At 47.1% G+C, this 17,171-nt stretch overlaps 1 protein-coding gene across 3 annotated transcripts in view; it reads right to left on the bottom strand.

The window, feature by feature from the left end:
• LOC111266530 (uncharacterized) overlaps positions 1-17,171 on the bottom strand; it is an 87,435-nt gene that overhangs the window by 10,607 nt on the left and 59,657 nt on the right. For all 3 annotated transcript variants that reach the window (XM_022844070.2, XM_022844068.2, XM_022844069.2), the window contains exons 2-6: positions 6,094-8,389; positions 5,112-5,353; positions 4,831-4,979; positions 2,544-2,754; positions 49-1,063 (exon numbers count right to left, since the gene is read on the bottom strand). In XM_022844070.2, the coding sequence (XP_022699805.1) occupies positions 49-1,063; positions 2,544-2,754; positions 4,831-4,979; positions 5,112-5,353; positions 6,094-8,382 (3,906 nt within the window). In that variant the 5' untranslated portion in view covers positions 8,383-8,389. The remainder of the gene's footprint in view (positions 1-48; positions 1,064-2,543; positions 2,755-4,830; positions 4,980-5,111; positions 5,354-6,093; positions 8,390-17,171) is intronic.

The raw sequence follows: 17,171 nt of genomic DNA, 5'->3' as shown, positions 1-17,171 counted from the left end.
AGAGAGAGAGAGAGAGAGAGAGAGAGAGAGAGAGAGAGAGAGACTAACCTGTGTGTGTACGGCGAGTGGGATTTCGTGATAGAAGGGTAACCGTTTTGTCCATTGCACTAGCTTGTAGACGATGTTGTCGCCAATTTCACACAATTTGTCAGGCAGCTCAACTGCGCGACAGTCTGACTGTCCAGCAGCAGTAGGACCGTCATTGCCCCTATTAGGACCGTTCATTGCGCCCCGTTTATCCACAAGGAGATCTTGCATATTGTTCAGGGTCGCAACATCTTCAAAGTCATCGCAATCAATCAGTTCATGGATGAGTCGCAGCGCCTCGCTAGGCGTCGGCGGTTGAGGTTTGGGTTGGCTAAGCGTACTCGTGAGACTCGTAGCACTATGATGGCATACACTGGCAGTGTTATTGCTATTAGCCATTGCGCTATTTGCTACTAATGATGGCGCATGCTGTGACGTATTCCCGATAATCATGCCACTGCTGGCAACGGCGTTCGTACTCCTATTGTCGCTACTGTTACTGCCGGTAAGTCCGCTATGGCTGCTAGACACCTCTTGACCTGGAACTACCCCAGCCACCGCTGGTATAGTCCCAACTGAGGGATGGTGATGCGAATTACTGCTGCTCACAGCTGTTGGATAGTGAAGCTGTTGTTGATGGTGAAGTTGGTTCGTGTGGTTACTATGGAGCGTAACGATAGGCTCGCTGGTCCGTTGCGTCGCCATGGAGGGCTGCTGCTGCTGCTGCTGCTGCTGCTGCTGCTGCTGTAGCGAAGGTGACTGACTCTGATGAGTTTGCTGCCGTACAGATTGCGTCGAACTCGCACCTAAAGAAGATGGGCACTGTTGAATGCTGGGTTGATGTTGTTGCAGTTGCTGTTGGGGTGGGTTGCTTTGATTTCGAAGGTGCACCAACTGATTGGGGGCCGTCAGAGCCGTCTTGAGAATGCCACCGGTAACCGATGGGTTGGCAATGACAGTTCCAGGTTGTTGAGCGGGACTTGCGGCAGTCCACTCTAACGCTGCTTTCGGTGAGGGTGATGAAAGCAATGTTTGCCTGGAATAGGATAGGCGCACGGTCATACCTATACTAATAAAAGAGTATGATCAATTCTACAGAAGAGAAGGTAATGCTATATCGTTTACGTGCCTTTGAAACATGGAGCTAATAAACACTACATTCATGTGACTGCAACGATTATTTTATGTAAATTATAGTGAAGAACTTGTAACCTTGTAGAGGAATCGTTAGTTATATTTAATCCTGCTCGTTTTAATCTGGTTGCATTGTATGAAAGCATGTCATGAATGAAATGTGACCTTATCGCTGTCGATGACAATTTCAACAAGAACCAAGCAGCCGGTAACTAGTTTTTCGTCCATCGTGTCGCTTCCTCTCCTCCCTTTTAAAATAGCCTTTGCGGGGGTGATCGGGCGTTCAATTCAATACGCACTTCATCTATCAGCAACCAGCCCTTGTGTTATCTAGCTGACTACCCCTTTTTCTCACTGTGATGCGATTCTGGACAGCAACAGCGGCTTTTAACTTGTGACTGTCGTCGTGTTGATTACTGCTAGTAGTTAAGCTACCGGCCACGGCTCAGCCAGCGTTCCGACTGCGGCTCCTACCGACCCAGCCTACCCACTTTCCTGCCCACCTACTCTGGCTTGTCGAAGCGGAACACGAACAACCAGGTGAGTAGGTCAGAAACTGAATAACAACGGTATCAACAACGGAAGAGTTGCAAAAAGCAGTAACGCGGAAGGCCGAAGCTTACTTAGCAGCATTAACGGGGACAGCAGCTTGTGTTGCCGTCGCTGCCGCTGCCGTTGGCTTACTTTGACTCGGCCAGAGCGAGCAAGCGAGCAGCGGCCCCAAAAACAGCCCCTTGCGGAAGCGGAAGTAAACAAATGCTGCTGGTCGACGGCCACGGTGTGGCGCGGTAACAGCAGTATAACCTATACTAAACTTGTAGGATCGGTGGTCGAAGAGGGTCGTATTGCCGTAACATAACTCACCAACTAGCTATAGTAACCACTATCAATTCTACCTCAGCGATGGTACAACGAATCTATGACAGTGAGTGTGCGTATGCATACTGTGGTCGCGATCCGATCGCGTCGAGAAAATAGAGCGAATAATAGGCGACCGGACAATCAATGAGGAGCGCAATATTACGAAGATTGAGGCCTGATAAAGGACAATGAAAAGAAACTACTTGCTAGCCAGCAGCCGATATGAAACACACAGAAATAGAACTTACGTTGTATAGGCCGGTGTACACATTGGCATTCTGCATGATAGAACCGCTATTGGCAGCAGAGAGAAACCAACGGTTCAATTTAGCGACGTCAAAAACAAGATAAATAAAGGATCGAATAGCTATTCAATGCAATCGACGCGTCCTGCGACATCGACAAGATTCGTTTGGCTGCTACAACGACACGTGTTAGAGAAAAAGTGATTAATTAAATAGTTATTAACTGGAAATAATAGAAATAGGAGGCGAGCATAATTATTACCATACTATACTTACCCGATAAGTCCCGAACTGTTCGTCGAACTGCCGTTGGGCGGACTGGGTGTTTGAGGAGGCCCAAAGGGCTTAGGACTTCCGGTGCCGCCTCCGTTCGTTTGACCGGTGGTCGGTGCCGACGTCTTTTTTTTATGCTTCTTGTACTTTACCTTATAGAGATTGTACACTGCGCCTGAATTGCGGCCTCCGGGCATTCGATCTTCGCGAACAGCTAAAGGATGTACAGAGAATAAGAAGTGTCGTTATTTTAGTTTCTCGAAATATGCTATCCCTCGGCAACGCTGCCTTATTACCACCAAACGAGTAATTTTCATAAACCGTGCAGAGCTGCGCCGTACGAATCTGATATGGCAAAAAATACGGTTACAGTTTCCGTCACGATCGACGGAGTTGCAAAACGGTATTTGTTTTTTTTTTTTTTTCTGATAAGCTTGTCTACGAAAGTTTGCCTAGAAATCTATAAGATGATAGAACAGAATGTAGTGTTTTCGGCTTAACCGTGAGTTCATCGCTTTGTATGCCCATCAGTCAGTCAGTTTCAATATTTTCAAATGACGCATACAGATCGGTGCTTCAGGGTTACTGAGGGTGACTGGATTGCGGCTGGTTGGTGGCTCAAACCGAAATATATATCTGCATTCATAGTCGAGCCGTCCCTGAAAGTCTGTTCACCTTTCGTTTCGATTAGAAGGATCTGAATCCGGCTTGACTCCATCGTCCTTCGGCAGTTCATTCCCCAGCTGTGCTAGCAATTGTTTTTCAGGGTTATACACGACGTAAATTACTATAGCGCCAATTACCATAGCGTGCGTCAACAAACGACATTTCGTCCTATAACTACTATGGAAAAGAAATCAGCCTAAATAGTATAAATTGCAATTTATACCGGACGATTAAACACCTACGATTTGCAGAAACAGAACATTTCATAGAACGAATGCCGATTGTGAGGTAAAACATTTCAAAGATCTCATAGAAGTATCACGCACGCCACGGCTTTTCCATTCAGACGCCATCGACGTATGCTACACATACGCGTATCAATATCCACATACATGTATGAATGCACGCGTGCTCATGTATATCTATATGTTGTGCAAAATCGACTGATTTTGTTGGCAAATCCGTTGGCGTCTGATATCGGTTATACACTTCATCTGACGTCGCGTGGAGAAAGAGTTATAAGGGAGGACAGCGCCGTTGCTAACTATTGCAGGACGAACGTTACCGCTTTCTGCCCGATGCTGCCCCTGTTGTCGGCTTAGTAAGACAGCACTATATAGTGAAGTGTTTTACCTGTTCAATGTGTAGTGTGTGTACGCGCGATAACATGGAGTACCTCCGTGTAGCATTAGGCTGGGTTGTTAGTGCTATTATTTCTGCTGCTGCCGATTCTGCCGCCGTTCAAATTGAGGTCATGACGATTTGGTACTCGTGGTCGCGTTCGCTGGGTCACTGGTGTTTTCCGTGGAAACCGTTACGGGGCCGCAATGAACATCATCACTCTTTCGTCGTCGGTAGCGCTCCGAACTCTTCCTGGATACAATTTCTATCGCTTTGACGGCGACCATTTCTACAACTACTGCTAGTGCCGCTTACCGGGAGCACCACTAGTGCGGACAGGCATCCCAACATCTATAGTTGAGAGCTGCGTCAGACCGTCCCCAACGCCGCGCAGTACCACACACGAGCATAACATCATAGCTAGACAAGTTTAGGGGGTCAACAGCAGACACGTAGAAGCTGCCGAAAGCCCAGCATGCTCCCCTTTTTGTATTTTGTTCTATCTTGCCATCATCATCATTCTCATTAACGACAACGACAGTAGCAGCACTACAGTTACTCGCACAGCTGCTCGACGAGCTCAAGGCGAAAGAGCTGACGCAACGAATATTATGGCCCTTACACGAGTTTGTCATACGCAATGACGGGATTAGCCGCCAAAGATCGCGACCATTCAATTGCCGTATTATCAAATACTTCCGCGTTTTTAGTCTACGTGAGCTATAGTTTCAGGTGTTGACATATACGGAACCTGATAGTGCATCTGCCTGTTTGACCACTGGCAACCCTTTAAAGATGTCAGGCTTTGGAAAGGATCATATTATCAATAAATATAATTTCACTAAGGACAACGATTTTCTTGTTAAAGTCGATCGTCTGCTACTTTTGCTTGTGCTAATTTTCCGACGTCGTATGGTAGAAACGATATTTTTTTTTAAACCTAATAGGTACACAATCATAGTCAAAATAGGATTTAGGCTAGAATCGAGTTTTAACGACTTACCGGCTAGAACCATGCCCTGGAACAAACACTTCTGGAAGCGGCAGTATTGGCAGCGATTTCTTTGAGCTTTATTGATTTCACAGTTACCCTCAGCAACACATGTGTATACGCGTTTGTTTTGTACTGTTCGTTTAAAAAATCCTTTGCACCTGAAAAACAAATACAGTCACCCAGACGTTTTAACTAGTCAAAACACTTCGACATTAGTAATCGATTTTATATTCGCTGTCCTTCTATACAGTATCGTCCATTACTTGCCTAGTTTATCTAAGGCGACCTACCCTTCGCAGGTGATGATTCCGTAGTGAAGACCGGTAGCCTTGTCCTCACAGATCATACAAATCATGGGCTGTTCTTCATCATCAGTATTTCCTGCCTGCTGTTGTGGTTCACGATCACGCTGCCTAATTGCAACCAAGTTACTTCCTTGCTGATCCCTACTCACCGCTGTCAGGTTGAGTGCCCCCAGAGCGCCAGTGGGACTCGGAGATTCGGGCGGCCACTGTGTCCGGAAGGGGTTTCCCTATAGGATAACGTAAATAGCTATTTAGAATTTAGTCAACATCTTAATAGTATCAAACACCAAACCTTTTTTGATGTTTTTCCTATTTTTTTAGGTAGCCTTTAAAGCAGATTTAAGAAAGGTAATATAGAATATCTGATCAGACCCGCCGATGTGCTAATAACATGCCGCAGAACAGAATAGCTCTCTACGTTTTTAGTTTGAAACTACGTATAAAACCATATATATATTGTTTTTTTTTTTGGTTTTAGATGAGGCAATTTTCTGCAGTTGAGTACTCAGTTCAATTTCGAACGTCGTCTAAGTGGATAACCGTAAACAGGGCTGCTGTAAAAGTTAAAATGGATTTATCGGATTATTAACGACCAATCATAGGTACACATCTAGAGAAAAACAAACGGGTACATAAAAATCTATGTTTTGTCGACTGACAGTTTCATGTCGTGATCGGATGATGTCATGCTACCGTTTAAATACAGTCGAGTAATTCAGGAAATTATGCAACCTTTCCATGCGCTTCAGATGGACGCGCTGAAAGACATAACTGATTAGAAGGGACCGCATGGAAACAATGATGACGTGGAGTTATCCTAGTAGTTATTCGCAAAAGTATCATACGTTAAGCTTGACGAGGTCAACGTTAATGTTAATTGGCTAAGTGTGTATATGTCAAGTGGAACTTAACGCTACGATGTAGTTCAGCTGGGCTAAAAATGTTCGGAATACGGATCTACACTAACCTCAGCCGTCAGCGGAGACTTGGATGTTTGGGCCTGTGTGAAGGAAGCCATATCACTGGTAGGATATATCACTGATGGACTCGTACGAAGAGTTGCCGGCGCGGGAGCCAGGAGCGGGTAAGGAGGGCTTGGATTTGGGGAGCTATATCCCCGCGGGTACGTTGGCCGCTGTTGTATGCCCGGCTGGGGGTTCGGGTTACTAGCTACAGGCGGATAGCGTACCCGCTGTTGTTCGCCTAGAAGTTGTGACTGCAGGCGGGACATTTGCGGAACCGAGGCTTGCCTTTCTTGAAGTCTTTCGGCTAGTATTGGCTGACCATGAGCCGCCGCCGCCGCCGCCGCCGCTGCCGCTGTTGTTGCTTGCAGTCGCGTCGATAGAGGTTCCTGCTGTTGTTGCGCTTGTCCGTCTTCTGAGCAACCAAGGGACTCTTCCGAAACAACTACGCGTTTCCTTACCCGGTCCAGGTATAACACCGGCGATCTTGTTGGTGAAACGGATTCTCTTGTTCCTGACACAGTTACCACTGAGCTTTCATCACTGCTACTTTTTACTGTATTAACGTTTTGGGGAGGCCATAGCAAAGCCGCTGTCTTACCATTGCTTCCTACACTACTACCGCTGGTGCTACCACCTGTACCATTGTAAAGCTCGACAGCGTGTGCAGCTGCTGCTACAGCTGCTGACGTGGTCGCGTTCACTGAAGTCGGAGTGCTGGATGCTGTTGCTGCCGGGCTGCCGCCGTTCGTGACTGCAACTTGCTGACGGTAGCGCGACATTAGGCGCAGTAGGGCCAATCCGTGCTCAGCGTCGCCGGCCAGCGGTGACTGCGGGGCATCGGTTGGTCTTACGAATGCACTCTTTGATCCTGATATGGTTCCGCTTGGCTCCCACGGCCCCACAGCGCTGCCGAGACCCTGCGAGGGTGCAGATGGAGCACGGTAGACGGGACTTGCACGATCTTGGGCGAGCCGAGGACTGGATGCGGCCGAGCGACACGGCCGTCGTCGTAGAGACGCCTCAAGGAGGGTTCCCTTCGTCGGCACATCGGGCCTTAACCCATTGGCAATTTCGGTCGCGATCTCGGCCAGACCATCCAGTCCACTTCGCGCCTGTTTTTCACAACTGTCCGATTTCTCAGAACTGATCAACAGCAATGACGACGACTTGTCCGTCCGGTCGGAGCTCACGGATCCTTCCGAACCGCCCGGACTACTGATGAGCGTCGATGCTGTCTCTGGGGTTTGCGGCGAATTCCTACTTGAGCTTGAACCACCATCCGACTCGCTAGTGTCGCTGCTCCCTATCGTTGTGGTAGACCCCTTCGTTCGCCTGACGCCGGTAAGCGCGCTATTTGCATCACCGTTCATTTCTTGTCTATGTCCATTGACTTTTATTCGCGGCAGAGCCTTTGGGGGCGGCCCATTTGTTAGAGCTTCCTCTAGAATCGTCCGCGCTGGCCGTGCAGGCTGTACCGATCCCCTTTCAGTTGTTTTCGCCTGTAGTCCTTCCTCGATCTTAGCCACTTTCGACGGCTGTTCGTAGTCATCATCCGTTGGCGGAGTCTCGAATTTATGCACTATTTTCTCAGAGAATTCACTTAGATTCTCCCCTTCGGCCTCACCTGGGGAGGTGCTGCGCGGGGGGCTTGAACCTTCCGTCGAAGTGGAGCCCTCCCCATCGCTTGATGTGCGCGAATCGACCTTGCGGCGTTTGAGTTTGATATCATGAAATAGACTCATCTTGGGCGCCAGCGTAGCGGCTGCCGCTGCAACGGCGCCAGCCCGCAGCTTGACTTCAAGTAGAGCCTTGGGGGAGGGGGCTAAGGGGGCGACGGCAAACCCGTCCGATTCGGCCAGGGTGGAGGTGTACGTAAGGCGCTGGTGGCGCTGTCGTACAAGATGATTAAACTGTCGTAGGTGCTCGATATCGTCTTGCTGTTGTGGTTCAGCTGGACTTTCTTCTTCGGATGAGGGTGGCGTTAACCGGCCCGGGGGCACCACACTGACCACCGCCAGCCGATCTTCGAGACGGTCGAGATGATGGCCGCTGAGCTGAAGATAATCTCGGGCGGCCTTTGATTTGAAGTGTGGTGCGCACACAGGGGTGATCTCCGAGATGCAGGCTGACACCGCGAGCGAATGTTTAAGAGCCGCTTGCTGTTCCTTAAACTTATGTTTTGCTTGCGCCTTCAACGCCTTATGGGTGTGAGTATGGGCACTGGCCTTAGACGTGGGCGGGGGACTGGGCGACGGCGAGGGAGGCCGGGATTGCGCTGTCACGATCAACATACTGGACCTGAAAGAGTGACGTTCACGGCGTTGATGTGAACGACACCGTCGATGATGATGATCATGCCGAAGATCCAACGACAAGAAAGAGATAAAAGAAACAGAGAAGAGGAGTTAGGATTGACGTCGACTACTAATGTCGTTATGATAACACGCTTCTACTACGTAATGAGACGATGTATAAATGGTACTAATAAAGAAAAACATTACCCATGTTCATTGAGTACGATTGGAACTGAGATCATGGTTAAAACTTGGTTACAATGTTGATGACAGAAAGTCGGCGACGTTCTTCAAGAGAGTGCCGTTCTAAATAAGTTTGAGTGTGTATCTTGATCCTTTCTTTTTGTTTTTTCTCGTTCTCTTCTGCTCTATCACTTTTATTTGTAGAAAAAACATTCGAACTGCGTTGATTCTATGAATAGATGTGTGGAAGGTCCGTTGTCTTATTTTGGTGATCCATGATTAGAATATTTCAACGTAAACGTAGCTTATCGTCAGGCAAGTTCATTGACCGTGTTATGGGAACAACAACAAACAACAATAGCTTCTCCTCAAACCGAACGTCCCGAGAAACGCGTTTAACCCAAGAGCGATTCCGCGCGAGATCGGATCATCCATGCGAACTGCGATCTAAGCTGAGCAACCGGTAATACCCCGCCGGGTGTATTAAATACATGAAAGACTTTTGACACTCACACCCCAATATATATATATATATATATGCTAGATATGGCTAAAGCGGTTCTGTGAGCGTCTTCTGAGAACTTTGATTTCGCGAGCGATCCAAAGATCCGTTCGTTCGTCCGTTCGTTCATCAGTTCGACCGGGCTGCGCTGTCCATCCTAAAAGGGCACATCAAGCAGCACTATTCCTGAAGAAATTCGAAAATGAGGATGAAGTGTAGAAAGAAAAAGTCTCCGGCCTGTGCCACCAGAGGTAGCAGCCATCGGACCATTTAGGGAACAGAGTTGCCTATGGCATTAGGCCAGCAGTGGTTGTGGTACATTAACAACAGACAGCCGTCAATAGCAGCAACGGCATCATCATCAACAACAGTAGTATTATGTATATGCCAAGGAGGTAGCAAAAATAGTCGTCGTCGTCGTAGATGCCGCTGCCTAGCGGCGCTGGCGGCGGCAATAGTGATCGCGGGAGACGCAAGCAGCGGGATCACAGCCTGCCTGCCGGCATAGCAGCATCACCATCAACAACCTACCACACGTTCAACCGGCCCAGTTCAACGGGCCCACGAAACTGTTGACGACCGGGGGGCCCTCACACATCAGCCAGAGGGGGTCAATACCCTGGCCTAACCCAGATATCTTGAGGCAGCGAAGCCAGGAGGCAGCTAAGCGACCTTCACAAGGGCATTCACCTACTCTTGTTGCTGTTGTGGCTGGCGCGGCGATTCTCCAACAAGTTAACTTCTGTTTGAACAAAACCATGTGCACATGTGTACGTCTGTTTGTGTGCAACTCAATGTCTGTATATGTGCCTCTGTATGTGTGTGTCTGAGCGTGCCTCTTCTGTAACCGTCACTAGGTTGAGCCCTCTCAACCAGGTCGGGCGCTGGATCAGATGATATAGAAATATATATATAAAAAAAAATGGAGGCCCGCCTAACTGATCTATTACCCAACACCCGATCGTGTCCAAAGTGACGCAGAACAGAAACTGCTTGCGCTATATGTAGTCGCAGTACAGCACGTCAAACCGCTCGCTCTTGTTTACTCTTTCGTTGACTTTGAGCGGAAAAAGCTGGCACGTAACAGAGGAAATCACCGTCCATCTTAGAAGAGGCCTGCCTGATTGTGCCAGATATTCAGAAGCATTGCGCGTTAAATGACGATCCGTTGCTCAGATTCCTCATCGTCGAGATTAGTTTTTGTTTTCAATTATTCCCTCTTTTTATTTTATCTGATTAGCAGTATTTAAAGCAACATATTCCACATAATGTTTCGTATTTCGAAAGGTACAGATAACATTTTCGCTGTGGGCTCATTGCCTGGGATACGATGGAAACGAACTTCGGCTGTGATTACTTATGGAAACAATATGATTCACTTCATTGTTGCTGAACACAAGATTTTCCCACTTAGCAAATATATGATACGATGCTCTCATCTAGCGCTTACTCCAGACCGGCCACTTAAAAATACTACCATCCCGATCAGTACCGGGCATTCCCCGATTTCTAGGCTTAAGCAAGACAGGCCGTCATCTATTTTAATTGGGTTTTGTGCCGTCTCATCAGCTACAATAGGATCACATCAGTAGGGTAGAATCGTTTAACATTTGCGTTGTATCAGTAGGAAATGAAGTTGTGCTAGTAGTTCTGGCTGTGCAGAATCACGTTCATGGGTACTGTACATTAAGACCAGTCAGTTAGGGTCAGCCTAACGGTTAACTGCGAACTCGTTTCCAAAAGCACGGTATACGAGATACCGGTCATTCCGTAGACAGTATAGCCCTCTGTACCTCTGGCATATCTATTATAGCCGTCGAGCTAGTCATCAGATAGTGGTCGAGCTGGCTGCTGGAGTGCGGCATACTGGCCGCGGCGTCTGGCTGCAATCGAGCCTAGCATTTTTCACGCCGAGAACATTACCCTGACCCAGAAGCTGGTCGCTGAACCCATTGAGAATCAAGCAGCTCGAATCCAGGCCACATGGCAACCAATGCGTCCAACCACTCAGCTAACGTAGTGGGCTACTACAGCCCGATTGTAACCAGTTGTTATTGCTGTGACTAACGATAGATATGCTAAACTCCACAATAGCTAGCTAAGTGAGCCTACTCGCACCGAAGATATAATAGGCCTACCAGCGATAGAGTGACATTATCATTCAAATGTGTGTTCTAACAACGAAAAACGGGCCCTGCACTACGCATTGCACGTTGCAGCAGCACTGCTCGATTAAACGAATTTATCAAGGATCACCATTTTGAAGGCTATCTGTTCCTGTCTCAAACAGGACGAGAATATCTGTTTATCTCTCGGCAAGGAGCGCTATTAAAAACGCTTCCAGTATCCCAAACTTCTAGCTCATTTCCTTTATCATACTGTGGATTTCGTTACGTATGTCTCAGTCTTCGCCTATTGACTGCTTCTATCGATTTTTGAGACACAAATACATTTCATATTATCAGCACGAGGTACCACTGTACGAATTCATTATATTGTACATTATGCATAAGCTGACATACATATGGTTCTTAGAAGCGATCTTCTCCTCTGCTTTGCGCTCCAAGCCGCTACGCTCTTTGCATCCCTATCACCCTAAGTAACGGGATCTCTATGTAGGAACTAAGTCGACGACAACAAGTGCTGAACACCTCACAATGGCGCAAACGACCTCGACCTCTGGAGGCTCCTTTTCGTCGTGTGCTGTAGATATTCAAAAAAAAAGCAAGTTCTGATGGGCCGCGCACTCCATCTTCGACCCAACCTAGTTTCATAGCCTAAATACCGTTACGTTACCCCGAAGAGACTGAAGCTTACTTGTGAAAAATATATGCAATTTGCCATTACTTCATTTGTATTTGATGAAGAATATACACGCATGTGTGTGAACCGGCTGGTAGAGGAGGCGATGGAAAAAAGACCCCGGGGGTTCAAGGTAGTGAGAGAAGAAGACCTGCGAATTCGATCACAAACAACAATGGCATAGCTTTCCCGGCCACACTACGGCGCTCTAAACAGATCATAGAGTAAGCTTAGTCATTGTAGGTCGGTGCTCTTCGAATTCGCTGTTTCATTGCAGAAGGTATCTAGGTTAGCTTTTCACTAATTACACAAATGTCGAACAAGCTAGGTTTGCCTAACATACTTAGCATACTATACTACCAGCTCTTGTCACCGAACTACTCAATACTAGGCTGTTATTTTTTGGTTAACTAAATGATTCTCAATCTATGCCAGGGCAGATTTTGCATTTCTTTCCCAAGAAAGAAAATAAAAGCTGAGTCCGTTGTTCAATCGTAGGCAGTTTACTGTTAGCTTAGTTAAATCATCGATGAAAGGTTTCCGCGTAAGGGAGCCGAAGTTCACTTGTGCTGAAGTAAAAAATATCGACTGCCTTTTTCCACATTACGAATACATAACAGAGTTTCCTTTATGATGACGAAGTAAAAGGTAGATAGACGTGAATGTTACTTTTAGCGTGAATTTGGCGAATCTCGTCTTTTCGGTTCTTGCAGTAGCCGGATGCGTCGGAATGGGTATATGGCCATTTTCACGGAAAACCCCATCGATGATATCTCTATTTGCCTTTTTCTTGGTCAATTTTCTTTAGCGTTCGTGTCGCAGATTTCTTTACTATATCTTTTCAGACCGTCAGGCCCATCAACCGCGTTCAGAAAATCCATTGGTTACTCAAAATCAATAGACGATACTATTGATCTATTCTAAACGGCAGATCTTCAGATGTGGTATGTCCAGTCGGATCATGGAACTTCTTGTATTTTTACGTGGTACTAGAACATTGCCCTGCATGGACAATATTCAAACGTTAGATCAAAGAAAACGGGCACAAAGGCACGGTAATCCTTTTTCCTAATTTCCCAAATGGCGAGTAACGTCTGTATACGAGTTTATGTGTTCCGAGTGCTAATACAGGGTGTAATGAAAAAAAGACGACGACATTTGCCACACGGTCAAGTCATCGGTGGTGGCCAACATAGAAATTGGTATAATTTTTACTTCTGCTGGATCGCTACTGTCGTTGATCGCGGCTTGCGTCAGCGGGAAGATTTAGCAGCAGCGGCCGAGTTCGTAGCTGGAAACTGCACCTCCTACCACTATCGCCATCGTCGCGTTATAGTCGACAATTATGTCGTTGGCGTGTCAGATATTAGAGGACAAGATGAAGACAACTACATTATCGATCGTCAACCGACACGGCGCAAGTAGCGAGCAAACGATGGTTCGAATACATAACTAATTTTGCATTATGGCGATCGTTATTATCATCTACGATACAGTCACTGCAGTTTCGGCCGCTGTCGGCGCCCGTACTGGACACGTCATCTCAAACGAGCGCCGAGGTGAGTGTTCTCTATGCGAATATTGCTTGTTCGGCTCGCGTGCCAATGATGAGATGGTCAAAGTATAGTAGGTCACTAGGAAAAGGCCACTCGTATACAAACACGCCTTCGCTGTCTGTTGGATTCATTACGTTTACTTTTATGTTTACTATTTTCAGTCGAAATCTACTTAGCAAACGAGTAACCATAGCACAAAGACCGTCGTCGCTGGTAGAAATTTCAAGTTCGATACGGCAAAGTTATATTGTGATATACATTAGGTACTCTGATATGACGAGCCAGAGGGAAAGAACGGAAAATGGCACGATCGACTATATTTCTTACAAAGACAAATAGAAACGTTGCGCAGTATTTACCTATTTCAGCAACAGGTATATGTAACGACAGAAAGACGTGTGTTGGAGACTACGAACACTATTATGGATGCCTATAAGGAACTAAGTCTAACCTTTTTGTTGGAACTTCGGAACTGCGAAGAAGTGCAATTCTATTTAGAATCACACACGCCCACAAACACGCACACACCCACCCACGCCCACTGTGTTCCGGTAGAGCACAATGTAAACAAATATCGAAGGTGTCGTCTCGAAATAACAGGTCGAAATCAGTCTCGTGGCAAAAATGGCGTAATCCACTCCCACCGATACCGGCACCACCACTACTAATCCTAACGCAATGATGAGGTTACTGTTACCAATATGAACATATACACAAAGTGTTGACAGGGGCAAGAGTTCATAGTATCCATTGTAAAAGGCTCACTCTAAATGTGGTCACACTTCTAGTTCATCCGTTAAGTATTGACGTAGCATAGCTGCAATTGCTGATCACAGTCTGGATGTTATTGCTGTACAAGTTATAGCAAAGTAACTTTTACTGTCCGGTAACGACGGCGTCTTATCGTTCTCGTCATTGTTGCGCCTATTGGTCTTTTACCAGTTTACAGAAATGGCACTGCGGTAAACTGACGCCAGGTTTAAATTCATTAATCAAATAGGATGATAGGACGTGGGTGACAGCACTTGGGAAGTTTCTCACTAACGAGATTAGCGGACACCTACGGTGTCGCAGCATTCAAAACTGGGCTCTGATGGTACAGTCGAGCCATAATTCGACCCAGTTTGGACGGAACAAGGCCATTATCGATGTTTTTCGTTATCACAGCATAAGTGGCGGTACGAATGCACGTATGTCAAAACCAACTTTGTTAACTTCCTCTAACTGTGCTTCAATTGTGCCTTTCGTCGATGAGGAAAAAACACACACAGCATCTATTCCTCGCTTGCACACGTGCACAGCTACGCTTGCAGGTGCATCTTTTTCCTTTGCGAAGAAAAGAGTTTTCTCCCAACTTGAACACAGTCTCTACCCTATCCGATAGCACAATAACAAACACCGTATATTTGTAACGAGCCTAGATGAACGACAGTTGCTACTAGCATTGCGACCACATTTCTATCGCATAACGGTATTCGCTACCTGGCCGGCCGACGTAGCGACGCAGCGCAATCCTTACAGCACGCGCGCGTCGCCACGGCCTCTGGCAAAATGAAGCCGCGACCCAGCAGCAAGATAGCAGCATGCTCGCCCCGGCCCGCGGTTCGGACGCCGCCGTCGCCGCCGCCGCTGCCGTCGGCCACAGAAGGGGAAAGCGCTGACACACGAAATGCGCACAGAGTCGCGTTCTGCTGCCACCGTCGCCACGAACAGCAGCCAGCGGCATCACTGCCACTAGTGCGACTCCAACGACAACAATGGCTTCGGCAGGCAGGCAGGCGGGCAGACAGACAGACGGACAGACAGACAGACAGACAATCAGACAGACAGACGGAGCTTTAGCTCTGGCCGCGAGTGAGTCGTCAATGGTGGCTGCCCCTGATGCAGCCGCCATGGATGGAAACAGGGACAACAGATAAAGACGCGATCACGGCCAACGCATAACGTCCACCATCTGTGGAACCAGCCCACATGCTACGTAAGAGGAGGAAGATGGTGTTGTGACGACCGTGGTGACGCCGGCGGACGCGTTACCTTTTTTCGTTGCCATGATTGTTGTCGCTGTTTTGTGGCGTACGTACGGTGCGTGACGAAGTGTTGTATGTACTATTATATATATATAGATGGCCAAGCTACTACGCCATCTCGTGCTACGACGATGGAAACATACGTCGGCCCAAAAGTAGCTACATGGAAAAAGCGTCGTCAGGTCAGTACCAACATTTGGGGTACGCACGGACACACGCACCGCACGACGATCGTCTATTGCACGAGCAAGTAAAACATGTACTCGATTGCGAGCCGCACCGTCGGATCATGCGGATGCAGCAGTGAAACGCGGCCGCGACGTCGGCGGCAACGCGTTCCAGAAACCCACAGTGGCGCGCACTTCTGGTTACAGCACTCTCCTTCGTTTTCTTTGGTCATCGCGGCCGGGAGATTACGCTTGCCGGAAGCTGATACAATAGACTAAATAGATCACTGAATATGTGTAGTTAGCGTACGTACTACTCTCGCGTCCCGTCTGTTTTCGAAATACGTGAGATATAAGGTACACTGACATATGACGCATGCGGCACGATGATAAGTACACATGTAAACGAGTGCCTTAATGCTGCTTTGACAAATTATATTGTAAAAGCCAAAATCTTATCGTCAGATCCAGTGCGATGCTTCGTCGAGTCATCTGCTGCCGCGGCGGCAAACGCCATTGTCGAGCATATAAATGAAAGGATAGTCTTATAAGCGGATCAAAGAAGACGCCTTTAGTAAAAATGATTCATTTTCAATTGAACGTCGTGACAATATTACATTAGGCGCCGATTTCTATAATATGGTTTTGTCTTTATTGCTACAGTTATCGTCTGCTGTTATCTTTAACAGCAGGCCATGCTGATTGTTCCTCGAAAGGTAAGACGCAGCCGTAAATTTTTCTACGATCGACAGCGAAGGTTCTGCCGGAACCAACGAATATACAAACACTTTGCAAAAAATATGATTATGCAAATAAATATGTTCCATAATGGCTTGCAGGTTCCTTCTTGCTGCCTTCCTATTAGTAGGCCTGATGAATCGGCAACTTGTTTACCATGTAGAAGGCCGGATTTTATTAGATCGTGATAATTCTTAGATACTTACCCAAAATCTGGAATTAATAATAATATTGGCTGCATGTTGATTTAGAATATCAATGCTGTCTAGATAGCTAGCTAGCTAGCTACAGTGAAACCTGGACACAGATGTCACGACCATGCGAACACCCACAGCGACTGGTCATTATTTATCGAATCAATAGCCCGCCCCATCCATCCGCTGCGCTATGGCTGTACGGATACTCGTGGCCAGAAAGTGCGATTCGCTTGTCCTGCAGGCGCACCTACCCCTTAGTCGTAAGCATAACAGCCTCTACTTGTAAAAGTAACAACAACATTGTAGAAAGGGATGACTCGTTCGACACCTTTTCTTCATGCGTTAGTGTTGCTCCTCTCCCGGCTTTTAAAAACTGTTCAAGTCTACTTCCAGCTTTGACCTCGTTTCTTGCTCTACTTCTGAATATTTCCTTATCTATTTATTTATTGTTTCTCTTCACAAAAAGATCGAGCACGGCTTTCGCAGACGATTGTCTAGAGCAGTTCTCAAGAACCGTTCCTTGTCTAACCGGAAATCCATGCCGTCGTCCCAGCAGCCATACCTGACCAACTGTTAGTGCAGTTGCAAACATAGATTTCCAATAGCATCTTCGC

The sequence above is a fragment of the Varroa jacobsoni genome, unplaced genomic scaffold (genome assembly GCF_002532875.2).
Source record: "Varroa jacobsoni isolate VJ856 unplaced genomic scaffold, vjacob_1.0 scaffold_1095, whole genome shotgun sequence".
In the NCBI taxonomy this organism is placed as follows: domain Eukaryota; kingdom Metazoa; phylum Arthropoda; class Arachnida; order Mesostigmata; family Varroidae; genus Varroa; species Varroa jacobsoni.
Note: the sequence above shows the minus strand (reverse complement) of the source record. Positions and strands in the feature narration are given on the sequence as shown.